This window comes from Elephantulus edwardii, unplaced genomic scaffold (genome assembly GCF_000299155.1).
Source record: "Elephantulus edwardii isolate Elephantulus edwardi_28Jun2011 unplaced genomic scaffold, EleEdw1.0 scaffold00121, whole genome shotgun sequence".
Lineage (NCBI taxonomy): Eukaryota > Metazoa > Chordata > Mammalia > Macroscelidea > Macroscelididae > Elephantulus > Elephantulus edwardii.
Genome location: NW_006399871.1, coordinates 4952390 through 4966062, shown reverse-complemented (window position 1 = coordinate 4966062; position 13673 = coordinate 4952390). Strand labels below are relative to the sequence as shown.

The 13673-nt window shown below is 51.6% G+C and overlaps 1 protein-coding gene across 1 annotated transcript in view; it reads left to right on the top strand.

Annotated features, from left to right (window-relative positions):
• Positions 1–424: 424 nt before the first annotated feature.
• Positions 425–13673, top strand: part of LIMD1 (LIM domains containing 1) — a 50888-nt gene continuing 37639 nt past the window's right edge. The window contains exon 1 of the mRNA XM_006892969.1: positions 425–1790. Coding sequence (XP_006893031.1) covers positions 425–1790 — 1366 coding nt within the window. The remainder of the gene's footprint in view (positions 1791–13673) is intronic.

The window sequence follows — 13673 nt, the reverse complement described above, 5'->3', positions numbered from 1 at the left end:
GCCGCGCCTCCGCCTCCGCCGCTCGGGCCGGTCCGGCGGCCTCTGCCCTCCCGGCCCCCGCCCAGCGGCCGCTCGCTGCCATGTTGTGGGTTGCTTAAGGAGGATGTGATTATTTTTGTGTCTGTGTGACTTTTCCCCTTCTTTTTATGATTTGTGAAAGAAAAAGAGAACTTTGCACGGCAGGCCGCGGGACAGCGACGCGCCACTAGGCGACCCCACGTGTCCACACTGGGAAATAGGAGTTGGAAGCAAACTTCTACCATCTGGCCTTGAGGCCTAAAGGGCCATGACCCTCACTCTGGACAGGTGGAAGTCTGTATCTGCCCTTGGCCAGACTTGAACCCTGGACCTTTTGCAGCATTCTCTCGCTCCTGCCTCCTCTGCTAACATCGGGCACCGTGTTGAGTGGGAGCACCTGACCACAATGGATAAGTACGACGACCTGGGCCTGGAGGCCAGCAAATTCATCGAGGACCTGAACATGTACGAGGCCTCCAAGGACGGCCTCTTCCGCGTGGACAAGGGTGCAGGCAACAACCCCGAGTTTGAGGAAACCCGCAGGGTGTTTGCCACCAAAATGGCCAAAATCCACCTGCAGCAGCAGCAACAGCTCCTGCAGGAGGAGACCTTGCCCAGGGGAGGCCTGGGCCCTGCCAATGGTGGAGGACGCCTGGGCAGCAAGCTGGCCCTGGATGGTGCTGCCAAGCCTCCTCTCGCTGCCTCCATGGTGGCACCTGGGCCAGCCACTGGCATCACAACTGCGCAGCCCTTGTGCCCACCCCAGGAGCAGAGAGCCAGGCCATACACGCGTGGCCTGAGATATGGCGGTCAGGATGGTGGCTCGCGGGAGAACCTGGAGAATTCTGAGTCACCTGCTTCCCACCGACCAGGCACCTGCGAGGATTCCACCTGCCTCACTCACGGGGACTATTATGACAACCTCTCTTTGGGGAAATGGGACAATGAGTCAGGAGTGCCCCCTCACATCAGGTCAGGTGTGGGAAGTGGGTGGTCTGGCCATCCAGGGAGTGGTCCATCACTGCCCAGACCTTCTGGGGACCATCACCTGTACCAGCCCCAGGTGCCCAGGAGCTCCAGCAAGTCATTTGACAGTGGCCTTGGTGGGCAAGATGGTGGCCTGGGTGGCAGTAATGAGAGGCCAGCAGGCCCCTGGTCCACCTTCTCCTCCCAGCGGGTGAGCTCTGGCCTTCCTTCCTCAGGCCTGGAGAACGGGCCTGTCTTGGGATCCTCTCTACCCAGGACCCCTTCTTTCTCGACACCCCCAACCCTGACTGGTACAGGTCAGGAAGCTCAGCTAAGAACAAACTCAGGAATGGGAACTGAGGTTTCGGGTGTGATGCCCAAGTCCACAGTGGACCCTCAGCCCTGGTTCCAGGATGCACCCAAGTGCTATCTTTCCAATTCTACCCCATCCTCCTCCTCCACCGGCATGGACAGCTCGAAGATGGGTGTGGTTTCTAGGCCAGGACCCAAGCTAGGCTGTGCAGACCAGGGCGCTGGTCCCAAACTCAGTCCCACAAGCCGTGTCCATCCAGCCTTGCCCACCCCATCTGAGTTATCCTGTAAGGAAGGGCCCCCAAGCTGGTCTACTGATGGAGGCCAAGGACCTGTGCTCCCAGAGAGCCCCAGCCCCCCCAAGGTGAGGCTGCCCTGCCAGACCCTTGTTCCTGGCTCTGAGCTTGGACCTTCAGCCGCTGAGTTGAAATTAGAAGCCCTCACCCAGCATCTGGAGCGGGAGCTGGATGTCCACCCGAAGGCTGACTACTTCGGTGAGTGAGGCTGGTGGAGTTGACCGGGGTGGGATGATGGGGTCGTTGGGCTCAGGAGAAGTCTCATCAAAGATGTTGCAGCTGTACTCGAGAGGTCTGCTCTCTCTCTCGCTCTCTCTCCCTTTCTGTGTGTGTGTGTGTGAGAGAGACGAGACTTCCTCATTCTGCTGCTTGCTTCTGGTTCGGAAACTTGAAAGCATCCCTGGGCTGAAGGCAGATCTTGCAGCTGGAGGTCACCAATGTGTGAAGGGTGAAACAGGGTGGGACTGCTCTCAATCACGACCAGAAAAGGGAAATGCCGGCACTGTGGACTTCAAGTCTCAGATGAGCCTCGTGCAGTGATGGGCTCATGCTAGACTTGAATGAGACCCACTTTCTCCAGGCCTGATCTCCAGGAGCATCCCGGAGTGATTATGCAGGCCGGTCTGGCTATTTGAGGACCAGCAGATGGGACAGAAGGAGCCCTAGTGGCTCAGAGGTGAAAGCACTCTGGTGTTCATTGGACCCACCAGCAGAAGCTTTTACCTTGAGAGAAAGGTGTGACACTCTCCTTGGAGACTCCATTGAATAGCTCTGCTCTCTGGCCCATGAAGCCTTCATGAGGTGAAGTAGATTTGCCTTGTGTTTGGTTTTGTGTGTGTGTGCGTGTACAGGTACTTGTGTGCAGTTCTGGTAGGTTACACACCAACATGAAAGACTCGACTCTATAGGTCAGACGCTCGCAGCATCTGGTTGTTAGACCAGCATCTCTCCACCTGGGAACTGGTTAGAACTATGCGTTGTGAAGCCTTAACCCAGACCTGCTGTATCAGATGCTCAAAGGGTGGGACCTGACAGTTCACAGGTGGCCAACCGGTCCACAGGGGAGGAGGGAGTTGAGAACTGCTGGACTCGTCTCCTGACTCAGCCCCATCCCTGGGTACCAGCCAGCTTCCACCCACACTCGTGCGCCGACTGACCCGAGAAGTAGCTCACAAGAGGATGGAAGATACTCCTTGAGCTGGTTTTGCTCAAAAGTACAGAGTGGGGTTTTTTTTCACCCTCTCTTTGTAAAACCACAGGCTTGGAGAGACTGCTGGCTTCAGCTTTTTTCCTGCACTGGGTCTGGATGTGGTGGGAAGGTAGCTCTGTTCTGCTGAGTGATGGTGTCGCTGGCTCATAAGAGAATCAGCCAGGGAAGCAGCCTGTTCTTAGAAGAGTCTGCGGGTTGGTGGGGTGTGCTTTTCCCCCCCCCTCCCTTTGTAGACTCTGCATATTAGGGGTTATGATGTCCACCCCCCCCCCCCAATGAGGCCTGATAGTTAGTCCAGAGTGGCATGGGGCAGCAGCTTTGCTGAATGGAGGAGGGAGAGGGCAAGTCACGCCTCGAGGGGGGTGTGACTGGCGCACCACTTCCAGGCACCTCTTTTTCTTAGTGACTGATGATTGATTGTGTCCCTCGGTGCTTGGAGGGACAGGAGCCCAAGGCCCCTGGTCAGCGCCCTTTGCCTCTTGGGAACGTTCTGGAAATCAGCTTCCACATCACACTTGGCAGTCAGATTGGGTTACTGTTGGTTGGCTCAGTTTTCAACACTTGTGGCATCATCTGGCCTTGAACTGTCTTTTCTTTGCAGATTCCTCTTTGAGGGAACCCGAAAGCGTTGTTTTTGTTGTTGTTATATGCTATTGAGTCAGAACCAACTCACAGCTGACCCCCCCCCCAGTGAATTTTCAGAGGCTGTAAATCACACCGGAGGAGATTGTCCGTCTTTCTCCCGTGAAGCAGCTGGTGCAATCAAACAGCCTGTCTTTGGGTTGGCAGTGCAACTCCTTACCCACTAGGCCAGAAGAGCACCCTGGGAAATATCATAGGTCTTTTAATGTCAATGTTTTTTAAAATTTTTTTTTGTTTCATTTTGTTTTACCTTTATTGTAGTATTTTTATGCGTACCGTCAAATCAGATCTGACTGGTACAGGAGGAGATTGCCCCCTCCTTCTCCAGCAGAGCATCTAGTGGATTTGAACTGCTTACCTCTGGGATTGCAGTGCAGCATCTTGCCACTAGGCCACCAGAGCTCCCTAAAATTTTAATTTTTTATTATTATTTTTTGTGCATGTACTGTCAAATCAGATCTGACTGGTACAGGAGGAAATTGTCCCTCCTTCTCCGGCAGAGCATCTGGTGGATTTGAACCGTGTACCTCTGGGATTGCAGTACAGCTTCTTGCCACTAGGCCACCAGAGCTCCCCTTGTCTTATTTTTTATTTCAAGTTTATTGAAAAGCAAAATGGTGGTTATATGTATTCAAGGAAGCAGTTTGGATCGGCGCGGCAATATTCAATAATCAGCACCCCTTCCCCTAAAAGAGTCCGGACCACTGCTGTGGAATTGAACTGAGTCTCAGGGACCCTGTGTGCCGTAGCAGAAGCTCTGCTCCCCAAGGTCTTGCTGGCTGTCATTTTGATGAAGCGGATCGCTAGGTCTATTGCTCTGTGACTCCACTCAGTGCTTTCAAACTACCAACCTTGAGGTTAATAGTTGAACACAGGGGACACGTGTTTATTGAGCACCCATCAGCTTTGTGCTGGGCTTTAGGGGTGCTTACATCAAACAGGACAGAAACTGCTACCGTCCCAGAGAAAACTTCGGCAGGAGACAAGAAATGAACAAAATAAGCAAATAGTCATGAGAGAAAGGTTACTCTGGGGTGTTGTGTGTAGGGAGTTGCTGGTGCCAGCCCAAAGGCTGTGCATTTCCAGCGGTTCAAATCCACCAGGGCCTTCCAGGGAGACAGACAGGCAGTCTCCTTCTATTTATAGTCTTGGAAACCCATTGGACAGTCAACTATGAGTCAGAACAGATTTAACAGCAGTGAGCTGTTAAGCCTTGGTGACTCAGTGGTTAAAGTTCTCAGCTGCTGACCAAAATGGTCAGAGTGGTTCCAACTGACCAGGAGAAAATTGTGAGTTTGCTTTCCTAAAGATTTACACCCTTAGAGTCTCCATGTCCTATAGGATTGCTGTGAGTTAAAATAGACTTTCGACGGCAGTGGGTTTTAGGGAAAGAAGGGCGCTCTGGTGGTGCAGTGGTTAATCACTCAGCTGCTGGCGGAAGGATGTGGTGGTTGGGATTCATTTACTGCCTCGTGGAAGGAAGATGTGCCAACCTGCACCGGTGACGATTATCTTCTGGCCTCAGAATCCCATTGGAGGGAGGCTCTGCTGCTCTGTCCCTATAGGACGTCCAGGGCTCAAAATCAACTCGGCAGTGTTTTCTTTTTGTTTGTACTTTAGACACAGAAGGGGATGGAACTGCAAAGTAGGGGTAGAATAGAGTGGCCGAGCGGGTAAGGAGTTGTGCTGCCAACCCAAAGGCAGGCGGTTTGAATCCACCAACCACTCCTTGGGGAAAAGTGGACAGTCTCCTCCTGTGCTTTGCAGCTTCTCAGAACCCAGTGGAGGCTCAGCTGTGACTTGGTCCTTTTTTTTTTTTGAGAGATTTGCTGTTTTGAGTCAGTGCTTGGGGAAGTTTCACTAAGAGAGTAGCATTTGAGCAAAGGATTGAAGGAGGTGAGGAACTCCAGCTATCTCCAGGCAGCACCGAGAGTCTGTCCTCGGCTCTCTCCTCATGGACAGAAGGACACATCAAAGGAGCCACAGAAGATGCGAGAGGAGGGCAGGTGGACACAGTGGGAAGACGGCAAAGAAATGGAGCCACTTAATTAACCAAACCAGAGTCGGCGGGGGCAACTCAGGAGACATCAGTGATGAGTTATCCGGTAACTAGAAACCAGGGTGTCTTCAGATTCCTAGGACTCCTCGGAGAGGCTAACTAGTCTCTACTAACTCTTCCTACAATGTCCAGTAGCCTGAACAACTCAGCTCACTTGCCGTCAACTCGGCTCATGGCTGTGGCATCTGAACTGACTCACAGCTGACCCTCCAGTGGGTTTTTGGAGGATGTAAATCATGCAGGAGGAGGTTACTCATGTTCCTTCCCGGGAGCAGCTGGAGTATTTGAACTGCCTGCCTTTGGGTTGACAGCCTAACTCCTTAACCTCTAGGCCACCAGAACTCCCCAGTATCCAAAAGAATAACTTTTATTGTGTGCTGTTATGAGGTCTAGATTCACTAACCAAAGCATCTACTTGATTTGTGTTCCTCTCCAAGGGCTGGTCTGGTCCCTCCTGGCAACATGCCCAAACTATGTCAGCTGGAGCTTCAGAATCTCTGCCTCCAACAATACCAACAACAATTCCACTGCTTTGATCTCTCTGGCAAGTCCCCCATAATGTTCAGGACGTTTCCAATTGCTCACTCACTGGTATGCAAACATGGGCGTACTTTTTCAGATATTCATCAGGAGGTTATTTCCAAGCACACGAGACAGCAAAACTAGTATATACTAATGATCAAGCTGGAATAATGAAATGTTGGGTGCCAATTTGGAGACAGGGAGTGTGTTGGGGAAGGAGCCCGGTGGTGTCGTCTCTAGAGAGTTGTTCCGCTAAACCAAACACAGTGCCTCGCTGGTAGTTCGAATCCACCAGTGGCTCCTTTGAAGATAGATGAGCAGTCTCCTATGGGATTTACAGCCTCTGAGAACCCTCTAGAAGTAGCTTCTGACTGGGTGGCAATGAGATCCTTCCGAGTGTGTTGAGAAAGAAGTGCTGATGTTGCAAAGGCTGAGTGCTTGGCTGCTAATGGCAAGGTGGATGGTTCAAATCTCCTAGTGGCTTTGCAAGCAAAACGACCTGTCAGTCTGTTCCTATAAAGATCTCAGTTAAGAAAACCCGTTGTTATGTGCTGTTGAGTCGCTTGTGACTCATAGTGATGCTATGGACACCAGCTCTGAGTCCTGCTCTGCCCCGAGCCAGCCTTGTTTCTGACACACTCACCCCCATAACCCCAGTTACTGAGTCAATCTATCTCATCGATGGTCTTCCTCTCTGCACTCTCCCTCCACCCTCCTAAGTGTGATGTCCCTCTCCAAGGACTGGTCCCTCCTGGCAACATGCCCAAAGTATGTGAGACAGAGAGAGCTTCAGAATCTTTGCCTCCAAGGAGCAGCGTGGTTTCACCCTCTCCAGGCTAAACCTGTTTGTTCATGGCTTATGTTCTATTTTTTTTTTTTTTTAATTTTTTTTTTATTATTATTTTGTATGCGTGTACCGTCAAATCAGATCTGACTGGTACAGGAGGATATCGTGCCTCCTTCTCCGGCAGAGCATCTGGTGGTTCTATTCTATCCCATGGGGTTTTCATTTGAGTTGTGTTGCACCTCAATAAAAGTCTGTTGGGGAGATGAATCTCTAAGACGATACCAGATCTAAAGAAGGAAGTGACAGCTGTGTCGGGAGCCCCTGATCTGGTCTAGCACGTCAGTGGACAGATGAGGGAGGCAGAGGGTAACCAGGCAACGTCTGCCTGGCATGAAGCCCCAGCCCCACAGCCCCGCTCCTCTGGATTCCTCCTACGGCTGCACTTGCACCTTGTGGGTGGGCACCTTCTAAAAGGCCAACATTAGGGCTGCTTCCTCGACTGAGAGCACAGCCACCCAGGGGCAACACCAGGCCAGTGGACCCGTGCTGATGTGGGACAGCTGCCAAGACACACTGCTCAGCGGAGAGCAGGTGGAGAGTGTGCCACTACGGGCAGGGAGAGGGGTTTCTATGCAGTGCACCCGGAAGGACACTTGCAGAGTAACAGGGGCGGGAAGGGATGGAGACTAGCATTTCACAGGACGTGCTTTTGTAGCTTTTAAAAATGTCTATCGGTGAACTTTATTTTATTATTTTTGTGTGAATGTACCGTCAAATCAGATCTGACTGGTACAGGTATCAGTGAACTTTAATGCTTTGTTGTTATGTGCCGTCGAGTCACTTGCGACTCATAGCAACCCTATGTACAATGGCCCTAAACTCTTCTCTGTCCTTTGTCAATCACACTGCCTCTGACACTCCCCTCCCGATTACCCCAGTCACTGAATCAGTCCACCTCATAGAGGGCCTTCCCCTCCTGTGCCGTCCCTCCACCCTACCAAGCATGATGTCCTTCTCCAAGGACTGGTCCCTCCTTACAACATATCCAGACTATGTTAGACGGAGCCTCAGAATCCTTGCCTCCAAGGAGCCACCCGGTTTAACCCTCTCCAGGACGAATCTGTTTTCTTAGCAGTCCATGGTACCCTCAATACTCTTCTCCAGCACCGCAGCTCAAAGGCATCGATTCTCCTTCTATCCTCCTTAGTCATTGTCCAACTCTCTGATGCATAACAAGTGATTGTGAAGACCATGGCCTGTATCAAACACACCTTAGTCTCCAGAGAGAGACACCATTGCTCTTCAGTACTTTGGAGAGGTCCCTTTTCAAAGCTGTACTTGGGAAGCCTTTTGGCAATGCTGGGTAGATTTGTGAGCACAGAAACTGACAGGTCCAAGTTCAAGTCCCAGAACTCCTTGAAAGACAGTGGATGATAAATTCAATTCCTGAGCTTGAGTTTCTTCATCAGTAGAGTGGACAGAATATTAGATCCTGCGATGTAAAGTGGTTGGATGCAGGTGGCTTTATACGGTAACTGCTGCCGTGGGCTCTTGTGTGTCAGGAAGTGTGAGAATGGCACAGGGTAGAACAGGGTTCAGATCTTTTGTTCTTAGGGTCACTATGAGCCATACTCCACTCTATGGCACCCAGCAACAATAACCTAAAGTGGACGAGCCAAATAAGTTAAATAATCAATATCCCACGTTTAGTGCAGAGCCTGGTCTGGTTCCATCCCCAGGGCCCTGCCCCACTCAGAAGATACTTGAACTGGTCATGGGACCTGCAAAGCCCCTGACCTCAGGGCAGCTAAGATTGTGGGACCATGACTAGTTGTCAAAACAAGGACTATAATTATTAGAGTGTTTCGTCCTTGTTTTTATATATTTTACCTGCATTCATGTATATATATACATGTGTATGTACAGAAGGTCTGGTGACCTAGTAGTGAAGCAGTTGTGCTGCCCACCTTACAGGCAGGTAGTTAAAATCCACGGCTGCTCTGCAGGAGAAAGATGGGCAGCCTCCTCCCGTGTGATTTACAGCCTCTGGAAACCCGCCGCAGGGTCAGCTCTGAACTGGCTCTGGCTTGACAGCAGTGAGTTGAGGTTATGTGTGTATTCATATAGCAGATAGCTTTGTTTTCTTCCCTCCTCTATTCCATGACATAGTATGAAATCTAAAATGTAAACAGCGTTGGTGCTTTCAGCTAATACCCACGTTTAATGTATTGTGCGAGATGCCAGTTTGACTTGGTGGTGGTGTTATGTGCCGTTGAGTCTCCTGAGATTCATAGCGACTCTGTTTAACAGCTCTGAAGCCTGCCCTCTCCTTAGCCAGTCTCACTGACTCTGACGCACCTACCCCCATTGCCCCAGTTATTGTATCAATCCATGTCTTCCTGGGTCTTCCTCTCCTGTGCTGTCCCTTCACCCTTCTGAGCATGATGTCCTTCTCCAAGGATCGGTCCCTTCTGGCCACGTGCCCAAAGTATGTGAGCTGGCGCTTCAGAATCCTAGCCTCCAAAGAGAAACTTGGTTTCACTCTCTCTAGGACAGGCCTGTTTATTCTCTTTGTGGTCCATGGTATGTTGAACCACAGCTCAAAGGTATCAGTTCTTCTTCTGTCATCCTTAGTCATTGCCCAGTTCTCTTGAGAGTTATCTTTATTTAGAGATTGCGTACAGTTGAAGGGGGAGATTGTGAAAATGGCACAGAATCAGGCAGAATTTAATTCTCTTGTACCGGGGGTCACTCGGAGTGCCTCAGTGGTTCCTAACAACCGCAGCAGGAGGACACGAACGGGCCTCCCTCCCAACGCACCAGCCCCTTGCTGCCCTCTGAGCATGCTCAGTTCCTCCCAAGTGCAGGGGTCCTAGCCTGACCTTCCCTAGTGGCCGCTCAGGCCTGTCTGTCCTCCCTCCTGTGGCCGGGTGTCCCGTGGGCTGTACCCTGGGGATCCTGACATCAGCTTCTCACGACATCTGCCTCCTCACGTCACATGTTCTCTCTGGGGTCCCCCGGCTCCTGGGGTGGTTTGCTTCTCTGCTTTGTTCCTCTGTAGCCAGGAAAGAATTTCTTGTTTTTTCCATCCGGTCCTTCTCTACTTTCCATTAATAACTCAGAGCATGAAACCAGTCCCTGACGTGGCCATGCGTGCCAGAGGTTTGAAGAAGCCCAGTTCCTTTTTTTTTTAACGTGTATTAATTATGCCTTGCATATAGGAGACGAACTGTCATTTGGGAGTTAGGACACCAAGTGCTCTGGGCCTGATAATGTAACAGTGCAAGAGGTGATGTCAGACAGGTGGCCCTCACCACCTTTGCCGAGCCAGGGTGACCTCCGAGGGCTTTTCCTGGTCTAAAGGTCTGACTGGCAGTGGGCTCCATTAGATGCCTGGATTTTATGTGACAAGGGACTGGGCAGTATTACTGTGAGTAGTAGAGACCCGGGAAAGCTAGGGAACCCCAAATCCTAGCCTTCCATCCCTCTCCTAGACCTTTGTGGAATTAAAGCAACCTCTTCCCCCCCCCCCCCTTTAGTTACAGTTACATTTTCCAGGGCAGATGGTAATAGTTTTCTCTTGAGATGCTCTGAACAAAACACAGCCAGCCGCCCTTAGAATCATCAGTACTTAGATTTTCTGCAGAGTTTTCAGGTGGCAGAGGGCTGGCCAGGGCCCACTGGAGGTGCAGGTTGCGCCGTGAGCTGCCTTTCTTGACTCTATGGTTAAGTGTAGAATCGTCTTCTGAGCTGGAGGCTAATTAGCTCCAGGGAGTGCGTGTAATTAAAGTGAGATTGGAAGGGAGTAAAGTTCCCCTGGAGGAAACTATTAGATGTGGTGAGCTGCTGATATTACGAGGCCCTCAACCCCTTACAAGGCTCTTGTTCTCGTTAAACTTGGCATCTTAATGGGAGGGAGGGACAGCTGGAGCGCCGATCTGTGGGTTCAGCCTCCTCCCTTTTGCCAGAACAACCCAGGCCTCCTCTGGTGGCCCCAGTGGGGTCCTCTGTGGTGCTGGGTCTCAGGCCTAGTCATTTGGTGGTTATGTGGCCTGAACCTGCCGTTGTGAGGACTGGTCTTGTGCTTCTCTGTCCCCAGCACCCACATAGTGTGGGCTTCATGGGTGCCTGTTGGAAGGACGCTTGGGTTTCAGTTTAGAGTTTAAAGCAAGAGAGAGAAAGGATTTGTAGCTGAGGTTATGATGCAGGATTTTGCTAAACTTAATTGAGTACATCCTATGTGGCGGGCACCTTTCTAACCATCTTACTTTTTTTTTTTTAAGTTTTATTTATTAGTTTTTGAGCATGTTCAGTCAAATCAGCTCTGACTAGTACAGGAGGAGATTGTCCCTCCTTCTCCAGCAGAGCATCTGGTGGATTCAAACCGTACACCTCTGGTAAGCATCTCACTTATATCAGTGTGCGTCTTCCTCCTGACGGCCTCACTTTATTATCCTTGTTTTACAGAGAGAGAAAGCTGGTCTTACACAGAAGTGTAGTAACCTGCCTCATATGTTTGCCAGGTAGCTTTGGTGAGCTCGAACCCAGACTGTTGGGTGTCTGAGTCTGAAATCTTGGCCATTGTGCTAGGTTGCCTCTCAGCTTCTAAAATCGCAGTGGCCAGGGGGATTTTAGGGGCTTTGGTGGCCTAGTGGATAGGAAGGTGCAAAGGTATACATCCCTCAAATCTGCCTTGGGGGAGAAAGATGGGCAGTCTTCTCCCATGCAATTTTTGTTGTTATTGTTGTTGTTAAGTGCCATCGAGTTGAGCACAACTCATAGGGACCTTATGAAGAAAAGATCTGAACCTAGTCCTGTCCTGCACCATCCTCACACTTCCTGACACACAAGAGCCTATTGCAGCCGTCACCTTGCCAGTCCACCTGGTTGAGGCTCTTTGCCAACCCTCCATCCTTCCCAGCATCGTGTCCGTCTCCAAGGAATAGCCCCCTCCTAGCAACATGCTCAAAGTATGTGAGGTGAAGCCTCCTCATTCTTGCTTCCAAAGAGCACTCCAGCTGCACTCTCTCCAAGACATATCTGTTCGTTCTTCTGGCCGTCGGGATAGCTCAAAGGCGTCCATCCTTTTTCTATCATCCTTACTCATTGTCCAGCTCTCAGATACATAGTAAGTAACTGGAAAGACTATGGCCTCAATCAGACACACCTTAGTGTTCAAACTGACATCATTACTCCTCAGTAATTTGGAGAGGTCCCTAAACACAGATTTTTCCAGTGCAGTAGGACTCCTTATTTCCTAACTACTGGCACCAAGGGTGTTAATTGTGGATCCAAGCAAGATGAAGTTGTTGACAGTTTCAGTCACCTCTCCACCCATCATGATGCTGCCTGTTTGTCCAGTAATGCAACTTAAAGCCTCTGAAAACTCACTGGAGGTTCAGCTTTGCGTCTTAGGGGCAGCCAGGGTGCCTGGGTCTGAGGGTCAGGAAATGCTAGGCTGAGTGCAGGAAGGTGCTGAGAACTGAATACCGAATGAAAGTGCTCAGAGCCATCTGGCTACCTGGACAGAAACCCTCCCCTGAGACAGAACAGGCCACCAGTGTCTCCAGGACCGGTCACCGGCAAGGTCGTCCAGTTGCCAAGGTTCATGTGGACTCAGGTTGTTTCCCACTCTCCTGTCCCAGGGAAACCAGCTGGACAGACTCTTCGGGTCACATGTGAACATTTCATAAGGACTTTGGGATCCGCAGCCAGGCTATTTTTACATCTTGAGAGTCAAGAGAGCTTAGACCTGGCCCAGTTGTTTCCACTTCTGTTTTGTTCTGTGTTTGAACTGTCCTCTATCACGGGCCGTCCCCGTCCCGGGGGAGCAAGGGCGGGTTCCACTCTTGCTGGAAGTCAGTCCAAATACTGGGGGGGGCCTCCGCCTCCTCCAACCCCAAAATGCATGCTTGTGGCATGTAGCAAGCTGGGGAGGCCTGAGATGACAGTGCCATTCAAGAGGAAGGGATGTGGATGTCCTGTGGGTGTGCAGGGATGGAATTTTGAGAGGACCTGGTAGACAAGGCTCTGGAAGGGGTGGTGACTCAGTGTCAGCTTCTCCGCTTTCACGAGGATTCGGTGGCCAGCCATGCACCTCATGCCCAGCGCTGACCTGCCAGCGGATGCCTGCTTGCTGTTGTGATACTGAAACCGGCCCCAGCAGAGCGGCCAGACTAAGATGGCTAGGCAGCAAGGCCTGGCAGTCGACCTCCAGGCATCAGCCGGTGGCACCCTTTGGATCCCAGCCGGCCGTTCCCAGCCTGGTAATCAGGGTGATGCAGGACCTGAGCATTCCTCATTCCATCGTGTGAGGAACTGCTTCAAGCTGGGGCCACCTTGGCGGCTGCTAACAGCAACAGTGAACAGGGCACCCCCTCCTCCGGTGAGGACTCCCAGCCGAGCAGCCAGGGCCGTCCACACTGATAACACTTATTTGAGTTCGGACCCTCGGTGCCCCCTCTGGCTGGAGCACAGCCGCTTCCCTGCCCTGCAGCGCTCCTGGCCCCGTGAGCGTGTAGATTTCCTTTCAGCGGCTGCTCATGTGACAGTGAGGGCTCACCCCAGGAGCTGGGCTGGGGCATTGAGCTGGGGAGTTTGCATCTGCTGAATTGTTACCTGTCCTTCCTGCCCCCATCCACCTGCTTTGCTCTCATTGCTCCCCAGTGATACATTTGGGTAAAGAGGCATTTCGAGGCAGCCCTGTGGACAGCAACAGTACAACGAGGTGCAGGCGGCAGGGAGATCATGACGCAGGCTCCACGTGGACACTTTGGGGCGGAGCAGAGGGGCCCCCTGGCTCTGCTTTTCTGCCCTGGGTGCCCTCATCTTGTGAGAACTGGCCGTCCTGTGTGAATTGTC